The sequence below is a fragment of the Myxine glutinosa genome, chromosome 3 (genome assembly GCF_964187855.1).
Source record: "Myxine glutinosa chromosome 3, kmMyxGlut1.1, whole genome shotgun sequence".
NCBI classification, from domain to species: domain Eukaryota; kingdom Metazoa; phylum Chordata; class Myxini; order Myxiniformes; family Myxinidae; genus Myxine; species Myxine glutinosa.
The window spans coordinates 32575164-32591714 of NC_136263.1; the positions used below are offsets into that span (position 1 = coordinate 32575164).

Sequence of the window (16551 nt, forward strand, 5' to 3'; positions counted from 1 at the left end):
CCCCATACCAGCAAGGATAAAAACACTCCGGTACACCAATTGGGGTCATGCTGATCCTATGTTGCAAGTCTGGATGTAATCGGGCCAGAATTGTAGGAGGAGCGCGACAAACAAACACAGGTCCATGAATTATAAGGATTACTTTGTGGGTCAACCTTTCAGGTAAATTGGGAATGTAAATATTTTTCAACATGTTTGTTATATAGAGGTACAGTATTCAAAGCAAGCTACAGACGCAATGTCAGCACTGGCACACAACGCATTACATTTCGACAATCCTGAACACATTTCTCGCTGACACAGCATTTCCTGTGCGCAGCCATATTCCTGCCATGTTCCTCGGCAAATCTAACATCGTCCAACCTAGAAGCTGCCGTGAATGACTTGTGTGACTTTACGGGAGGCATTTTGAGACGACGTAGTAAAGATGGCTACATATGATCAAGTTTGAAAGGGATGGATCTGGCATAATTAGTAAGCACGTGCTCGTTATCGATTGGATAATATCACATGCATCAGTGCGAGTGGATCAGTGTTTAATTGCTCACCCAATCGGGAAACGTTCTCAGCAATGATTTCCGACTAAAAGTGTTTTGAATTAACAATTTTCCAATTTATTTCAGAAAATATCACACTTTGCGATTCTGAGTACCGGTACAAGTCAAGGCCTCGATTTCCGGGAATAAAAATTATTGACTTGTACCATGAAAATTACGGTGCATTGTACAACCATTTTATGCCACACTAGCTGATTGGATTTCAATATCTAGCAGCTTTTCCCAGTTTTAGCAATTTTCAATAAAAATCAAAGCAGAGCTGTGCTTGTTGAGATAAAGGAAATAAATTAAATTTAAAGAAGAAGCATCACAAGACGGAATTTACCTCCACAAAAAGCTTTGTGCACTTGATGTCTGTAATGAGCGGTACCGAGTAATCAACAGCCATCCGACGTGTACGATAACCCCGAGTCATGAAGGAGGAGAGCCGTCGGCCACCTGCATTGCGCATGGGCAGGTTTATAACCAGATCAAAATGGTTCTCTGACAGGTAGTCTTGGATATTACGCTGACGTTCACGCAGGTTTCCTTCATTTCCACAATTCTCAGCCTCCTCGAAGGGCCAGTCCACCGCCTTCACCTATCAATTTTAAAAAAAAAGGTTCAGAACTGTTAGCAAGTGCCTACCTGTTTTGGCAATATACAACACTTACCTGGGGCGAATTACTACAATTATTACAGGATATACATCAAATAGCAAATGAGCAGTCACCTGAAATGACAAAATAATGACAAAATGGTGTATTTCTCAATCTAATTTTTGTTTAATATTTCACCGATGCAGATCATCTTTATATGTGTATCTTTGTATGATAATTATCTTTAAACTCTACCACGAAGTCCAAGGAGCTGTCCGTAGAACTCCAAAATAGAATTGTGAGGAGGCATAGATCCTACTGAAGGGTATAAAACAATTTCTAAAGTGTTGAAAGTTCCCAAGATCACAGTGAGCTCCATCATTAGGAAATGGAAAGAATATGGAACTACCCAGACTCTTCCTAGAGCTGGCCATCAGACCAAACTGAGCAACCAACCAAATTGGCCATCCGACCAAAGCAAGATATCTCGCCGACTCTTCACAAAGTACACCATGGGATCTTTGACGTCCACCAACAAATGCTGGCAGACCCGTTTGAAGGACCATTCGAGGGACGGCACACACATTGATGAATCACCCTGCCTGTGAAACCCTAAAATTATCGTTTATAGCTGGTTTGAGATTCAAACCCAGGCTAGACAGCTCAGAGGTGAGTGTACCTCTAGGCCCTCCTGTCTAGGCCCTTGGGGAAAGGCACTCAGAGAACCCGAAATTATTGAAGCAAATACAGATAGTGGGGAACTGCTCCACAGTAAAACTTTTTTTTAAGCCTCGAAGATGGGAGGAAAAAATACAATCTTCAAAACTTGGATAATTCTTGTCCAATCCACAAAAAATTATATACGGCACTGTACAAGGTATGATGGACCTGAAGAATGAGCCCAATTGGCCTGATCTCCAGTATTAATAAATAGTCCACAAAAGTTATCAATCGCTGACTCGTGGCTAAACCGGACAACAACTGATATCCCATTTATACTTTTCTTCAATGTGGATGCAAATATGTAATGGTACAAGTGCTGAATAAAGTGGAACTAAATATATATTTTTAATCCCTCTCCAAACCACATCAGTGTTAATAACAAATTGAATTTGAATCCTTTTTTGGAAAAAAAAATGCAAATTGGGAAACCATCACCAATGCTTAGGCAGGCAAGCATTTATTATGTGCTCCCCACTCCCATAATGAAATTAGGTGGGGCCAAGGAAAGCAGGAAGGCGAATTAGACAGAGCAGCAGAAAAGCATTCGTGATAAGCAGAGAAGAACAGCATATTACCTTGACGTTGTGCTCTGTGTAGAAGTCCGCTGTGCCGAGGCTCGCGTACAAGTTGTAACCGAGGCGCTCGAGTGTTTGAACCGTTGGGAGCAATTCGTTCTTATTCTGTCATAGATGGGCACAAGTGACAAACAAAATGACAAAACACGATGTCCATGAGCATAACAGTCGTGTTTAAAAGGCCTCATATGCATTTAAGCGTTTTACCACTATAAAATCACAAGGGTAGTTTTGGGTACAATACCTTGTAACTACCAATGGAAAGTAGGATGTTTTTACGAGGTAAGCGAAAGCCTGTGCTGATCATTGCTTTCAGATAGGCCTCGTGCCTGTTTTCACCAAAGCATGCCACCTCTCCGGTGCTCGTCATTTCGACACCCAACATCACATCGGCACCAGCCAGACGTGCAAATGAAAATTGTGGAACCTATGGCGTAGCCGGGCTTGTAAAAAATTATAAGCCACAAATACACATGACTAGCTTTTAAAACAGTCGCTAATGCTGCTTTAACATTAGACAAAGAAATTTGGAGGAATCCCGACATCCGTGAGGTAAGTTTTACTTACAGAACTGAGGGAAGATCTACTGTAATGTATATATACACCTCACAAAGGTTGGGTTAATAACATGCGATCAAAAAACCGAGGCGAATTCCTTACTTCCACGGTTGTTAGTTTCGTACACCGCTTATCATGGAATCATGAACCACACACCGCTTCAATACATTAACTTTGTATTCACAACATTTGGATTAAAGTGTTATGGTCATATTTACTATATTATTATTATTACGATTACGAAAACGATACTACTGAAACGATACACGACTGTATTAAGAAACCTGGGCTAATTTGTCCGAAGCGGTCCGAAGTGTAGGCATAAAGCCCAAGGCCTATACGTACCGTTTTGTTGCAAGAGCAGTAACGCCGATGCTTTCGATATTTGATGGTCATTTTAACAATTGGTTTGTTTGTGTTTCACACTGAATGAAAAACTTTACGGTAGAGCATGGCGATTGTGATATATGACAGGTTCGACGATATGTTCGGCCTGAACGAAATTGGAATCAAAATGCCGGAGTGTGGAGCGTCAGCCGCCGTACTGCGGTAATGACATCAGACGTAATCACATTACCCTGTGTGACCAGATCCTCAGTTCTGATTGGTATATGTTTGAGGGGACATACATACATACAGATGGACAAACGCTGTTCATGACGGCTTTGCCCTATGGGCTACGCCGTAAAAAACTAGAATGGCACTCGGTAGAGTGCAGTCTCGCGAACAAAAATACTGTTGCATGTGTGGGGTTAGGTAATGAAATACCTTAGTCGAGATAGAATTGTATAGATTAGCGTGCCCCAAATGTCGCGAAGAAGAAGAATCCTCATGTATCCAAGTAAGGGCGACTGTCCGGTAAGATCGTATATGTGTCTCCATACGAGGGGTGGAGCTATGCTAGTTAGGTAGAGCTTAAGAATAATCCCCAGTGTGTAATCGCCCTTGTGATTTTTCCCTTTGTTCTTATAAAATTCACTCGGCCAGGTATGCAATCGGCACATTGCCACAACCACACCGACAAACCTAACCGAAACTCAAACTTTGGCCGATCGGCCAGGGACACCGCCCCCGAACATTCTCGATGGGCGGTCAAGAATGGCCATGAGGTCACGCCCCGAATGAGGATTGGTTGTGGAACAATGGGGTGATTGAATCGCGCTTGGTGATTGAAGCGAGCGTGATGTCAGAGGGAACCATCTAGAACGGAGGAAGGAAAGCGAGGGGATCGCGATTGTTCTCGCGATTGTTCTGTCTGTCTCTCTCTGTCCTGCGCTTAGTGGCGAGCGGCGGCATTTTTAATCGCTCTCCCTTGTGGTTCTGGCTTGGTCGGAGGAGGTCTCTCTTGCTCTCTCGCCCTCTTTGTCTCTTTGTGCCTGGTTGCCAACAAAGGAGGACGCGATCGTGTTGCGCTTCGTGCTGGGGGCGCCTGAGAGACGGTTGGAGCTCGGTGCAGCCAAACGTGCAGGACCGAGTGAGGCAATTCTACCCGCTGCCTCACGCAGGTGGCTGGCTGCGACGTGACAGCGCCATCGTGCGTTTTCCCATGCAATGACTCGGGACCCATTCGACGACCACCATGTTTTCGAGGGCCGTTTGAGGAAGCCAGGCTGAGTACCGGCCAATGCACCACAAAACACATTTTCTTTTCTTCATCATTCCCCCGACGTGTCTCTGTGTCCGTGTGGAGGGTCCCTCATTTAGGAATTTCAGTTTACCGCACATTCCTTTTCATTGCTTGCATTATTTTCATTAAATTATTATTTGTTGACTTTCAATTTCTTGTCTTGTTTTCGTTTCTGTGTTCGTGGTTTCGGATAAACCCCCGTCACATCCGTCCGTTCAGGTAAGGACCTTGTTATCCCTCCCCCACGTGCGCCAGAGATAACACCGCCATATATTTGGGTATACGCATCAGAGTTAAGGCTCGCTTGGTCATCCGTCACCCTGAGGTCTTCACGACAGGGTTGACACGAAAATACCATCGTTAACTGAAACACTACTAATATGGCCCACTGCTATTGTGGCCCATATACGCATATCATCCATGCACCCTATTATGTCACATACCTTGCCATTATTCATTGCTTATTTGATTATTGATTGATAGCTAGGATATTTAACAACCATGATTGTGCACATCAAGGCTAAATTGCACCAATGTAGAGGCAGCGGGAAATTGGGGTGTGAAGAGAATGACAGAGATCTGCAATCTGGTGGTGAAAGAAGGCCGCATTCCTGTGGATTGGGAACTGAGTACCCTCGTCCCTCTATACAAGGGGAAAGGTGACCCTCTGGACTGTGGCTCGTATCGAGCGATAAAGTTATTGGAGCATGGCATGAAGGTATTGGAAAGGGTGTTGGAGAGGAGGATAAGGAAGAAAGTGAAGATTGACGAAATGCAGTTTGGATTTATGCCAGGAAGAGGAACGACAGATGCGCTTTTTATTGTGAGGCAGTTGCAGGAGAAGTATATGGAGAAGAGGAAGAAGTTGTTTCTTGGGTTTGTTGATCTGGAGAAAGCATTCGATAGGGTTCCACGTGAAGCAGTGATATGGGCATTGAGGAAGTTAGGAGTGGAGGAATGGTTGATCAGAGTAGTGATGGCAATGTACAAAAGAGCGCGCACAGCTGTAAGGACGAAGGACGGGAACAGTGGTGAGTTTGAGGTGAAGGTGGGAGTGCATCAGGGGTCGGTACTAAGTCCACGACTATTTGTAGCTGTGATGGAGGTGCTGGCTCAGAATGTAAAGGAGGGTTTACCGTGGGAGTTGTTGTATGCAGATGATCTGGTGTTGATTGCAGAAAGCATGGATGGACTGAAGGAGAAGATGAACAAGTGGAAGGAGTGTATGGAGACAAAAGGTCTGAAGGTGAATATCGGAAAAACGAATGTGATGGCAAGTGGTAAAGCATGTGGTGAGGTGGAAAAAACTGGGAAGTGGCCGTGTGCTGTGTGCAGGAAGGGTGTCGGAGTGAATTCCATTCAATGTACATTGTACAATGTGCGCTGAGTGGGTTCATCAAAAATGTAGTGGTTTGAGAGGGTCATTAACCAGTGTGGCAGCTACATTCAAGTGTAAGGTGTGCACAGAGGGAGCTGCAGATGGAGGAAATGTTGAGTTGGATCTTGGAGAAGGCGTGAAGCTGGAACGTGTGAAAACATTTTGTTACCTTGGAGACATGCTGAATGGAGAAGGTGGATCAGACTCGGCAACGGTTGCTCGAGTGAGATGTGCATGGAAGAAGTTTCGGGAACTGAGTGGCGTGCTGACGAGGAGGGGAGTGTCATTGAAGCTGAAGGGAAAGGTGTATGCTGCATGTGTGAGAAGTGTTATGATTTATGGGAGTGAGACATGGGTAATGAACGTAGAGCAGCAACGAAGGCTGGAAAGGGTGGAAATGCGAATGGTTCAGTGGATGTGTGGAGTATCGTTGGGAGAGAGGAAGACAAATGTTGAATTGCGAAAGATGATGGGAATAGAGCCTGTGATGGATGCTGTGAAGAGAAACAGGTTGAGATGGTTTGGTCATGTGTTGAGGAAGGATGAAAGCGACTGGTTGAAAAGAGTGATGGAAATGAATGTAGAAGGAAGTAGAGGACGGGGAAGACCGAGAAAGACTTGGCTAAAGATGGTCGAAGAAGAAATGCGGGCAAGGGGGTTAACAAGGGGAGATGCAGAAAATAGGGCAAAATGGAGAACATCGTCATGGGGACCGCAAGGCTAACCCCCGCTCTTGCAGGGAAAATGGCCTTAAAATGCCTGTTGTTGAAGAGGAATATGAAAAACAAAAATTCACACCATTTTCCCCATGGCTAGTCAATCATATGTATGAGGTTTTGCATCGATCTGTTAAGCGGTTCTGAAGAAGAAGAATAATTTTTACATTTTTATTTTCAATCCAATATGGCCACTAGACTACGTGACGTCAAAATTTTTATTATACACTCATATGGGGTCGTAGATCAGATATATAAAGTTTCAGATTTTTCGGATAAGCATTTCAATTCAACCAATTATGGCTAGAATACCACTTCACTGGCGACATCGTTATCATCCTATATACCACATGGGGAGTTGATGACATATGTCAAGTTCCCATTTTTTTACTGAGCAGTTTCAGATAAGATGTCAAAATCTTTTCCTTTGATCCAATATCGGCCAGCCGTGCAATCGGCTGGCTGTCAATTGGCTGACTTTCAATGTCAACTTTCAAATGTGACCTATGATATCAGAGCGACCAATAAAGTATTCTCTATGGGGAGTCCCTCCTATGCTTAAAGTTTTGCATCAATCAGACAAACGGTTGCAGAGTATAAAAATTAAAGTGAAAATATATGGACAAAGACACAAACAGACAGCCAGACCGACAGACAGACAGACAGGGGCATTACAATAGTCTCACAACCACTTCAGGGAATTTTTTTAATTTTTAGTGAGGCAAAGATAAATAAAAAAGAAATGAATTAAACATACCTTGACACCCACTATGCTTGATCTTGCAAGTCCAACTGGTTCAACCTCTCTTCCCATTATCACCTGGGTTGCCATAGCCACCAGGTCAAGCCCCAGTGTCTTGGATACAAACGGAAAAGAGCGCGAGACACGAACGTTGCACTCGATCACTTTTAACTGATTGTCCTGGTGCAGGGATGAATTTCATATCAGGGTTATGTCCTAAATACAAACCCCATCACTGTTTTGGTACCAGGAACCCCGTGCCATTTTGCTGCATGGATCCTGACCAACAGTGGGTGTCTGGTACACACCATCCTGTCTGTGGTCCACAAACAGATCTGGAGGGGTAGATGGGGAAATTACAATAAAAGAAGGACAAACCTCCAGGCTGTGTGCAGACTTCAAAAAGCTGTTACTGCCGCTCATTACAGTCCCCCAGGGCTCAATGAACCAGGTGGTCCGAGGGAGGGTCAGCATCCGAGAATATGCATTTCAGGCTATGCGGCCATCACCAGCATGGACCCACAGAACAGACAGGTCAAGAATGTAATAATTTTCTCTTGCCTACGCTGCAGGATGACCCATTGACCCACCCTGTAGGGAAGTTGTAGTGAGCGGCAGTATCTACTTTTTGCACAGAACCGAGCGGTTTATCCTTCTTTTAATTGTTATACACCGTTCATTCATTCGCTCTAATATTTTCATCCATTCCCCAGTTGTTACATTTGTCCACCGTTGATAGTCATCAAATCGTAGGTCATCACACCTATACAATGCTATACATACACCGCTCCCACCTCGCCAGTTTAAACTATTCCTGCACCTTAGCTATGAGCTGAAGGTTGAAAGGGCCAGTGACTTGAAGCTGCTGACCAATGGCAAGCACGATCGCCTGGATACGATCAGTAGTTTGTTCATTGAGGTCTTGTGCCGGTGTTACAAGTGTGGCATCACCAGAGTGCACTCCGGCATTCTCCACATGCTCAGAAATGGCAACAGCAAGCACAGCTCCATCACAAGCTACAGCATCAACATCAATTTCCTGAAAGCCAGATATACATGCAATGCAAATGCCACACATGAAAGTGATCAAAGAAATTCACAACATGAAAAATTCTACATTACTCTAAGAAGTAGGCCAACATAACATGAGAAAAGGTTCTTCAGAAAAAGAAAAAAAAGTCAAAAAATGCTACTTGTTATAGATACAATTTTAAAATAAATAAAGAGTACTGTTTATTTTAAAGTCAAGGGCCAACTATACCATCAATGGTTCTAAATAATGTTTTTCACAACTTTTTTTATTTCCCCCACAAGACGAAGGATTATGATCAATGACTTTGACATGCCAGGGAACTTTTCAGATTAACAAGTCAAAACGCAAAAATATGCATGTGAATGGCACATTTCAAACTATAACGGCACTCAGTAGAGAGCATACATACCTCTGCCTGGTTGGCCATATCACTCAATGGTGAAGAATCACTTTAAAAATTATGCTAGCTGGATCCGGATCTTCACCAAAATTGAGTCGATTCCTCCTCGTCACACACACAACCTGACCAACAAATTTCGACCAAATCCATCCATAACTTTTTGAGATATCCTGCTATGTATAGTTTTTGACCCTATCTCCAAATGGTGAAGAATCACTCAAAAAATTCTAGTAGCCGGATCCGAATCCAGATCTTCACCAAAATCTAATCATTTCGTCCTTGTCACATACACTACATCTCTGCAAAATGTCGTCCGAATCCATCCACAACTCTGAGATATTTTGTTCACAAATGGACAGACAAACTGACAGACAGGGGTGAAAACATAACCTCCATATCCACCTTTGGTGGCGGAGGTAACCAGAACGGCACTCGGTAGAGCACATACCTCCGCCAGGCTGAACAGTTTACGTTTTGTGTCCCACTGATAGGCCAGATCTGGATTCGGACCTGAACCAAAATATAATTGCCTTCTTCTTGTCACCTAACCAACTCGTCCACCGAGTTTTGTCAGAATCCATCCATAACTTTGTGAGATATCCTGTTCACAGACAGGCTAACAGAGGGACAGGGATGAAAACAAAACCTCTGTCCACCTTGTCAATGAGGTAAAAATGGGGGGAAAAAATCATTTAACAAGGTTAGGAGCATTAACTTAACAAACAAAACTTTCAACATAGGAGTGCCGAACCATGGCGAATCTTTTCAACGGAGTTACATGATGATTGGATGTAAAATGTGGACAATGTTCCAAAATGTCTTCTGCAGGCTTGGGTTGCACAGTGTTTCACATAGCATGGGGGATGAGGGAAGCATTCTTATGCAGTGCAACTCATTAAACCCTGCTGACCTTGGCTTCCTGGATGAACTTGGATATTACAACAGGATGCTCTTTGGAGACCGCAGACGCACTACTCAGGAACGCATCAAGATCATGGTCGGACAGTGCCACGTTCATTGCTGCGCCACTCAAAACGTATGAAGGTCGCACTAGGCAGGGGTAGCCAACCTTCTCACAGAACTCTCGAGCAGACTAATGAAACAAAGAAGACAAAGGTGCATCATTACCGGGGAGTAAAGAGTTACATCAAAGTGATAAGCTGACTTCTCTATATTTATAAGATCAATCTCGACCTTTCGGTACAAAAACAAGGTTTTGCAAACAAAACAAAAATAACTCTTGAAAACCAGAAATAATTTAGATTTGTGAGTTAACAAATGTCTGTACATTTTTGTCATCCACATATTTATGTAAAAACAACAACAACAACTTAAAGCAAACATCAGACATGCAAATCAAGAAAAAGCTGAACAGCAGTAAAAAAAACAAAAAAACAACCAAGAAAGACGTTGGGCAGAACACGATACGTGAAAAATCCCCCCCCCCCCCCCCACCCTCACCCACAAAAAAGTTGCTATGGAGACATCAAATATTCCATTTCCTCAAGATTAAAATTGACGATCTTAATCATAGCCCGGATCAATCGGACAAAAATTGATGATTTTAGAAGTTTCACCACGAGTTGACCTTTGACCTTTTGAGCTCAAAAATAGTTGGTTTACCAATTCCTTGATGCAATATGCAATTGCTGAACTTACAGGTTAATCAGATGAAAATTGATGATTTTATATGTTTGACTTTGAGTTGACCTTTGACCTTTTCACCTCAAATAGTTGCTTTCCTAATTCATTGATGTGCAGTGTAATTGCTGTTTAATTTACAGGGTAATAGGATGAAAATTGATGATTTTTTCAGGTGGAAATTGATGATTTTACATGTTTGACTTTAAGTTGACCATTGACCTTTTGACCTCAAAAATAGTTCCTTCACCAAATCAGTGATGCACAATGCAATTATTAATGTAGTTACATATTATGTTTTATTCAAATTATCCATCCTTTCACCTTCATGTAAATTGTAAAGTGTAAAGCCTGGAGCGAGCTGGTCAGCTCCGTCTGATCCACATTTCACTTCCATTATTTCCTCCTAAAGAAAAAAAGCAGAGTTCTCGAACTCTGTCTAGATTCAAAAGGCTAAGGTCTCCAAGTCATCCCTTCCTGTACCTCCATCTTGGATATCTTGCTCCTTCTGAAACAGCATTGGATGGATGCCCTGAACTCCAAGGAGGCCTTTTTCGGGGTTGGCCCAGGGGTTGGCCTTTTTCGTGGCTGTGGTCCCCTTTCTGAAGCAATGTTTTATGGCCGGATGTCCTTCCTGCCACCAACCCTGTTAGTCACCTCTTGTGACACACAGGGAATTACCAGTGAACTGGAACTCAATTTGCCGACCTCGGAAGGATGACAGGCTGAGTCAACCCCCCTGGCGTTAATTCAGCGATCGATCGTAATTCGAACCCAGGATCCTAGGATCCCAAGCCGGCACCCGAACCGCTAAGCCAACACCAGGCTTTGTATGCAGCTTTTACATACAACAACATCTTAAACCTGAATTTCAGCATCATTATGAGTATTGCATCACATCAAATTGCTTATTGTATGAAACTCAAAGGAGCGCAAAGCGCCCCTTCCTTTTTTTGGGACGGTCTCTCTCTATGAAACTTTAACATGAGGACTGAAAATTCGTTTATCAGCATCTACTGGTATATTGCATATATAAATATACAAATATACACACTTTATACCCCTTTAAAATAAAAAAAAATCAAAAAAATCTAATGCTAGCTCAATGGCCTAATGGATAAAGCATCAGACTCCCAAGGTGGGGATTGTGGGTTTGAATCCTGTCTGGGTTGAATATTTTTTCCCTTTACTTTTTCAAGTCTTTTATATCATCCTGAATAAAGTTTTGTACGATGAACAAATGCATTTTGTTCGTATTTAAAATGCATCTTGTGAAAAATGCCAAGGGCATAGAAAAGCCCCCTTTATATGGGATGCGCCACATGGAAAACTATAGAAAATAAGGGACATTATTGGGTAAAATGCCAGGGGCATAGAAAAGGCCCCTTTATGTAAGGGTATGCGCCATGAGGCAAAGTATATAAAAGAAGGGACATTTCATAGCTTGTAGAAAATGCCAAACAATAAAAAATAAGGTGCATTCAAAAAAATCTCGTGTGCATGCTGGACTACCCTCGTGTTCTGAGGAGGCACCAAGTAATGCTCGAGAAAAGTTCATATAAAGGGGCGCCCTACATCTGGCAAATAAAATACATTGACTTCTTCTTTTTTCTTTTCTTTTTTGTATACTGAATCGAGGCTCGTGAAAGAGCTGACATTTACTTCACAAACAAATCAACCAGACAAACAAAATATATAAAAAGAGGGAGCGGAAGACAAGAGAATGGGAAGCACACAAACACTTGAGAGCACACAACATTTAAGAGCAGGGAGATGTGTGGGAGGGAGAGGGCTTGGGGGGAGGAGGCATGGGAGTGGGGGGGGGGGGGTGGGAGAAGTATAAAACACAAGGACACCAAGGACTTCCAGGACAGAAGTTGGTATTTCAAAAAGTGGAATTGGGGTGAAATTATCGGGGATAGAAAAGATCAAGGTTTTGGATGGGGGAAGATAAGAGATGGTGGTGAACAGCTGTTTTAAAGACCTGGAGGGTGGAGTGGGATTGAAGAGAGTGAGGGAGTTTGTTCCAGAGGCGAGAGAAAAGAGGAATGAAGGAGTGAAGGTCAGAGAGTCTTGATTTTGGCAGTTTAACCATAAGAGGGTTGCAGGCAGATCTTGTGCGACCTGTAGGAATATTTGCGGGACAGAGCCCAGAGAGAGCTGGGGGGGCAAGGCCAGAAAGGAGTCGGTAGAGGACGGAAAGACCACCAACCTGCCTGCGGTGAGTGAGTGAGAGGCCCTTGGAGTTAGCTTCATCGCGGGAGATTCCAATGATTCTGAATGCTTTGCTTTCAACAGCGTGAAGACGAGCTAGGTGTGAGGCAGGAGCACCAGCCCAGAGGGGAGAGCAGTATTCCATTGAGCTGCGGATGAAAGCCTTGTACGTGGTGAGGAGCTCAGGTGTGCCAAGGAAGGACTTCGCACGACGGAGGATGCCCAGTCGGCGACTGGCTTTGGAGGCCAGATTTGAAATGTGGTTTTCCCAGGAAAGATCATGGCAGATAGTGAGACCCAAAAGTTTGAGTGACAGAACTTCTTGGAGAGGATTATTCAGAAAGTAGATGGGAGGGTTGTCCAGTCGGTCTTTTCGGAGAGACATCGTAAGAGTGTGAGATTTGTCAGGATTGAAAGACATGTTCCACTTGTTTGCCCAGTCTGTGATTTTGTCCAGGTCTGCAGAGAGTGAGGAGGCTGCAGACTGCCGATCTGAGGGATGAAGAATGGAGCGACAGAGAGTAGAGTCATCAGCAAAGAGATAGAGAGGATTTTCAAGAGAGTCGGAGAGATCATTGATGAAGTCCAGAAAAAGCACAGGGCCCAGAACACTGCCTTGGGGAACTCCAGCCTGAACAGGAAGAGGAGATGAGAGAAACCCATTCAGGGCCACACGTTGACTACAACTAGAGAGGACGTCCGCCAGCCATGCGTGGAGATTTCCATGGATACCAACAGAAGAGAGTTTGGTGAGCAGAGCGGGGTGCCAGACCGTATCGAAGGCACGTGATATGTCAAGGGAGACAGCTCTAATTTCCTGTTTGGCATTGAGGACCTCCATCCATTGCTGAGAAAGCAGTAGCAGCATGTCCAGAGGAGAGTGACCAGGTCTGAAACCAAATTGATGATCAGAGATCAAGCCATTGGAGAAGAGGAAAGATTTCATATCTGAAGCAATGATGGATTCCATGACTTTACTGATAATTGAGAGAAGGCTGATTGGTCTGTAGTTGCTGGGATCTGTTTTTGCACCTTTTTTGTGCAAAGCGGTGATGTTGGCAGATTTCCAAGCAGATGGCAGATGACCTTGAGCAAAAGAGAGTGTGAAGAGAACAGAGAGAGGGAGTGAAAGAGCGGAAGAACAAGATTTTAGGACCCGTGGGCTGATGCCGTCAGGTCCAGTTGCAGAATCAGAGTCGAGGATTTACTTCTTCTTTCCTTCTTAATTTTATGACTTTCTGCTTTACTTTCCTTTACTTATTACTTTACTTCTTTACTTTACGACTTAATAAGATTTACTTCTTCATGCAGCTGTATGAATCAAATTGGCACCCCTTTATATGAACTTTTCTAGAGCATTACTTGGTGCCTCCTCAGAACACGAGGGTAGTCCAGCATGCACACGATATTTTTTGGAATGCCCCTTATTTTGTATTGTTTGGCATTTTCTACAAGCTATGAAATGTCCCTTCTTTTATATACGTTGCCACATAGCACATACCCTCATATAAGTGGGCCTTTTCTATGCCGCTGGCATTTTACACAAGAATGGAATAGACAGCCCGAAAGACATATTTTGCAGCCATATGTGTTCAAAGACACGATGAGTACAAGTAAGATGTAATAAACAAGCCCAACCAAATATGGTGTAGATTTCAGAGAAATATCTGGTGCAGTTCAATAAACATACCGTATGAGAAGTGTTGCTTCAAAAATAAATTTGCATGAAAGTGAGAAAAACTGTCAAAGGCAAAAATCACCAACCTGCACATCAGAGAGCTCCTTCCACTGTGGCTGAATGATACCAATCGAATCCAACATGCGCGAGAACTTGAACCGGTTCTCGGCTCCATCTATAGACTCGGGAGACGTGCCCAAGATGCGGCACTTCTGGCGGTGCAGTGCCATGGCGATGTTGTTGGGCAATTGGCCACCCATACAAAGAATTATACCTTCAGGGTTCTCCAGCTCATAAATGTCCATTACGACCTAAAAAAAAAAAAAACATTATTACAGAGCAACAACTAAAAGAAAGAAATATATGCATGCCTTACAAGAAGCATTAAATAGCAGATTACGACACAGCTACAGAAATAGGTTTCATAACAGCATTAGGCCAAATTTCCACATGCTGTTTACACAGCAGAAGACTAATGTGAGATCACTCACCCCAAACACTCCGTACCTTATTCATTTGTATGCAACGCAAGGCTGTGGGGTAGCATCATTGGCAGAGGACACGGCTGTGGCGCTGTTGCAACGCCCTCTGCTCGTTAGGGCAGGAATTTGTAATTTGCACATAGTGCCGGCGATAGCTCGCCAACTCTTGAAGAAGAACACCGTGGCATCTTTAATATCCACCAACTAATGCTGGCAGACGGGACGCCCGTTTAACATCTATTCGAGGGACGGGCACACGTTGATGAATCACCCTGCATGTGAAACACCAGGATGACCGCAACTATCTGGGTCGGGATTCCAACCCAGGCTAGACAGCTTAGAGGAGAGTGTGCGTACCCCTTAGCCATCCTGTCAGCCCTTCTCCACACACATAAGAAATGGATAAATTATCATATCCGAAGTAGCTTGTATAAACATTTCACTTATACCTGTTATGAGAATGAATTAGTGACTATTTTGATCGACATTTTTACAGGAAAGAGACATAGAAATCTGTATAACTATAAGCCATGTTTCTGAAGCATTTGAGTTATACGTGAGTGGTGTAATATCAATGTGGTTTGTCAGACCTCCATTGCCTTCTGTATCAATTTGATAATTATTTTGGGTTGATCTTGTACAATTGCATGTATTTTATCATCCATGAATGTGGGATACTATCAAAAGCTTTTTTGGAGTCTTTCCATGCTGTGGATAATTTGGTTCTTCTTGTATTGTAATTTTCGAGTATCGCCTTGTTTAGTAGGAGGTGGTCTGTCATTCCGTAGCATCCTCTTTTACATCCCTTCTGTTCTGCCTCGAGACCTCCTTGTTGTGTTCGGTGATGGTTTATCATTTTTGTGATGATTCCCTTCAGGAGTTTCGACGTTGTTCGAAGACATGTTATTGGTCTATACTTGTGAGGTAGTTGGGTTTCTTCAGACTTTGGGATGAGGAAGGTGGTACCTACTGTGAGCCACTCATCCAAGGTCTCCTCCTCTTGGATAAGTTTGTTGAATGCTCGAGCGTAGTGATTGTGAAGAGCATCTACAGACTTGGCATTTAATATGGAATTTTTTTTTTTCTTGACTTGGGTTTACTTTCTGAACTCAGTATATCAATCTGGTGAGTTTCTTTTACCCTTCGGTGATGTCTTTGTTGAAAGAACCATGTCACTGATTGTCTTTCGCAGCAAGAAGTCAATAACAGGATTATATCACAGGTGGCGTGACAAAATGTAAGGACAGGTACATGTGACGATTGGCTTCACAATCGGGTATATAAGGGTTGTTGCGTTCTGTATTAGTGGAAAATAACTGCTGCACGTCTACAAAAGTTATTGCCGCTTCCTCTGGAGATGGTCCGTCAACTTGACAATGCTGTTTGTCATGGAGTGGTGGCTTTACGAAATTCTGGCATGAAACAGCATGCTATTGCTCGGCAGTATGACATCACTTTCCCTCGCGGTTGTCAGCTCTTTCACGAGCCTCGATTCAGTCTACAAAAAAAAACTCAAGGTCAAGTGTCAAAGATCCTGAAACAAAATGCTCAGAGGGGTGTCCCTACTCCAATACCGAGGCCAGGACGTCCACGCAGAACCACAAGGAGAGATGATCGCCAGCTGCACCGGTTAGTCTGCAATGGCCGTA

General features: G+C 43.4%; 1 protein-coding gene across 1 annotated transcript in view; it reads right to left on the bottom strand.

Moving 5' to 3' along the window:
* The window catches only part of LOC137423697 (multifunctional protein CAD), a 155840-nt gene that overhangs the window by 54779 nt on the left and 84510 nt on the right, over positions 1 to 16551 (bottom strand). Inside the window, 7 exon segments of the mRNA XM_078773801.1 lie at positions 883 to 1137; positions 2434 to 2538; positions 2678 to 2860; positions 7470 to 7634; positions 8275 to 8493; positions 9798 to 9980; positions 14507 to 14731. Of these exon segments, the coding sequence (XP_078629927.1) occupies positions 883 to 1137; positions 2434 to 2538; positions 2678 to 2860; positions 7470 to 7634; positions 8275 to 8493; positions 9798 to 9980; positions 14507 to 14731 (1335 nt within the window).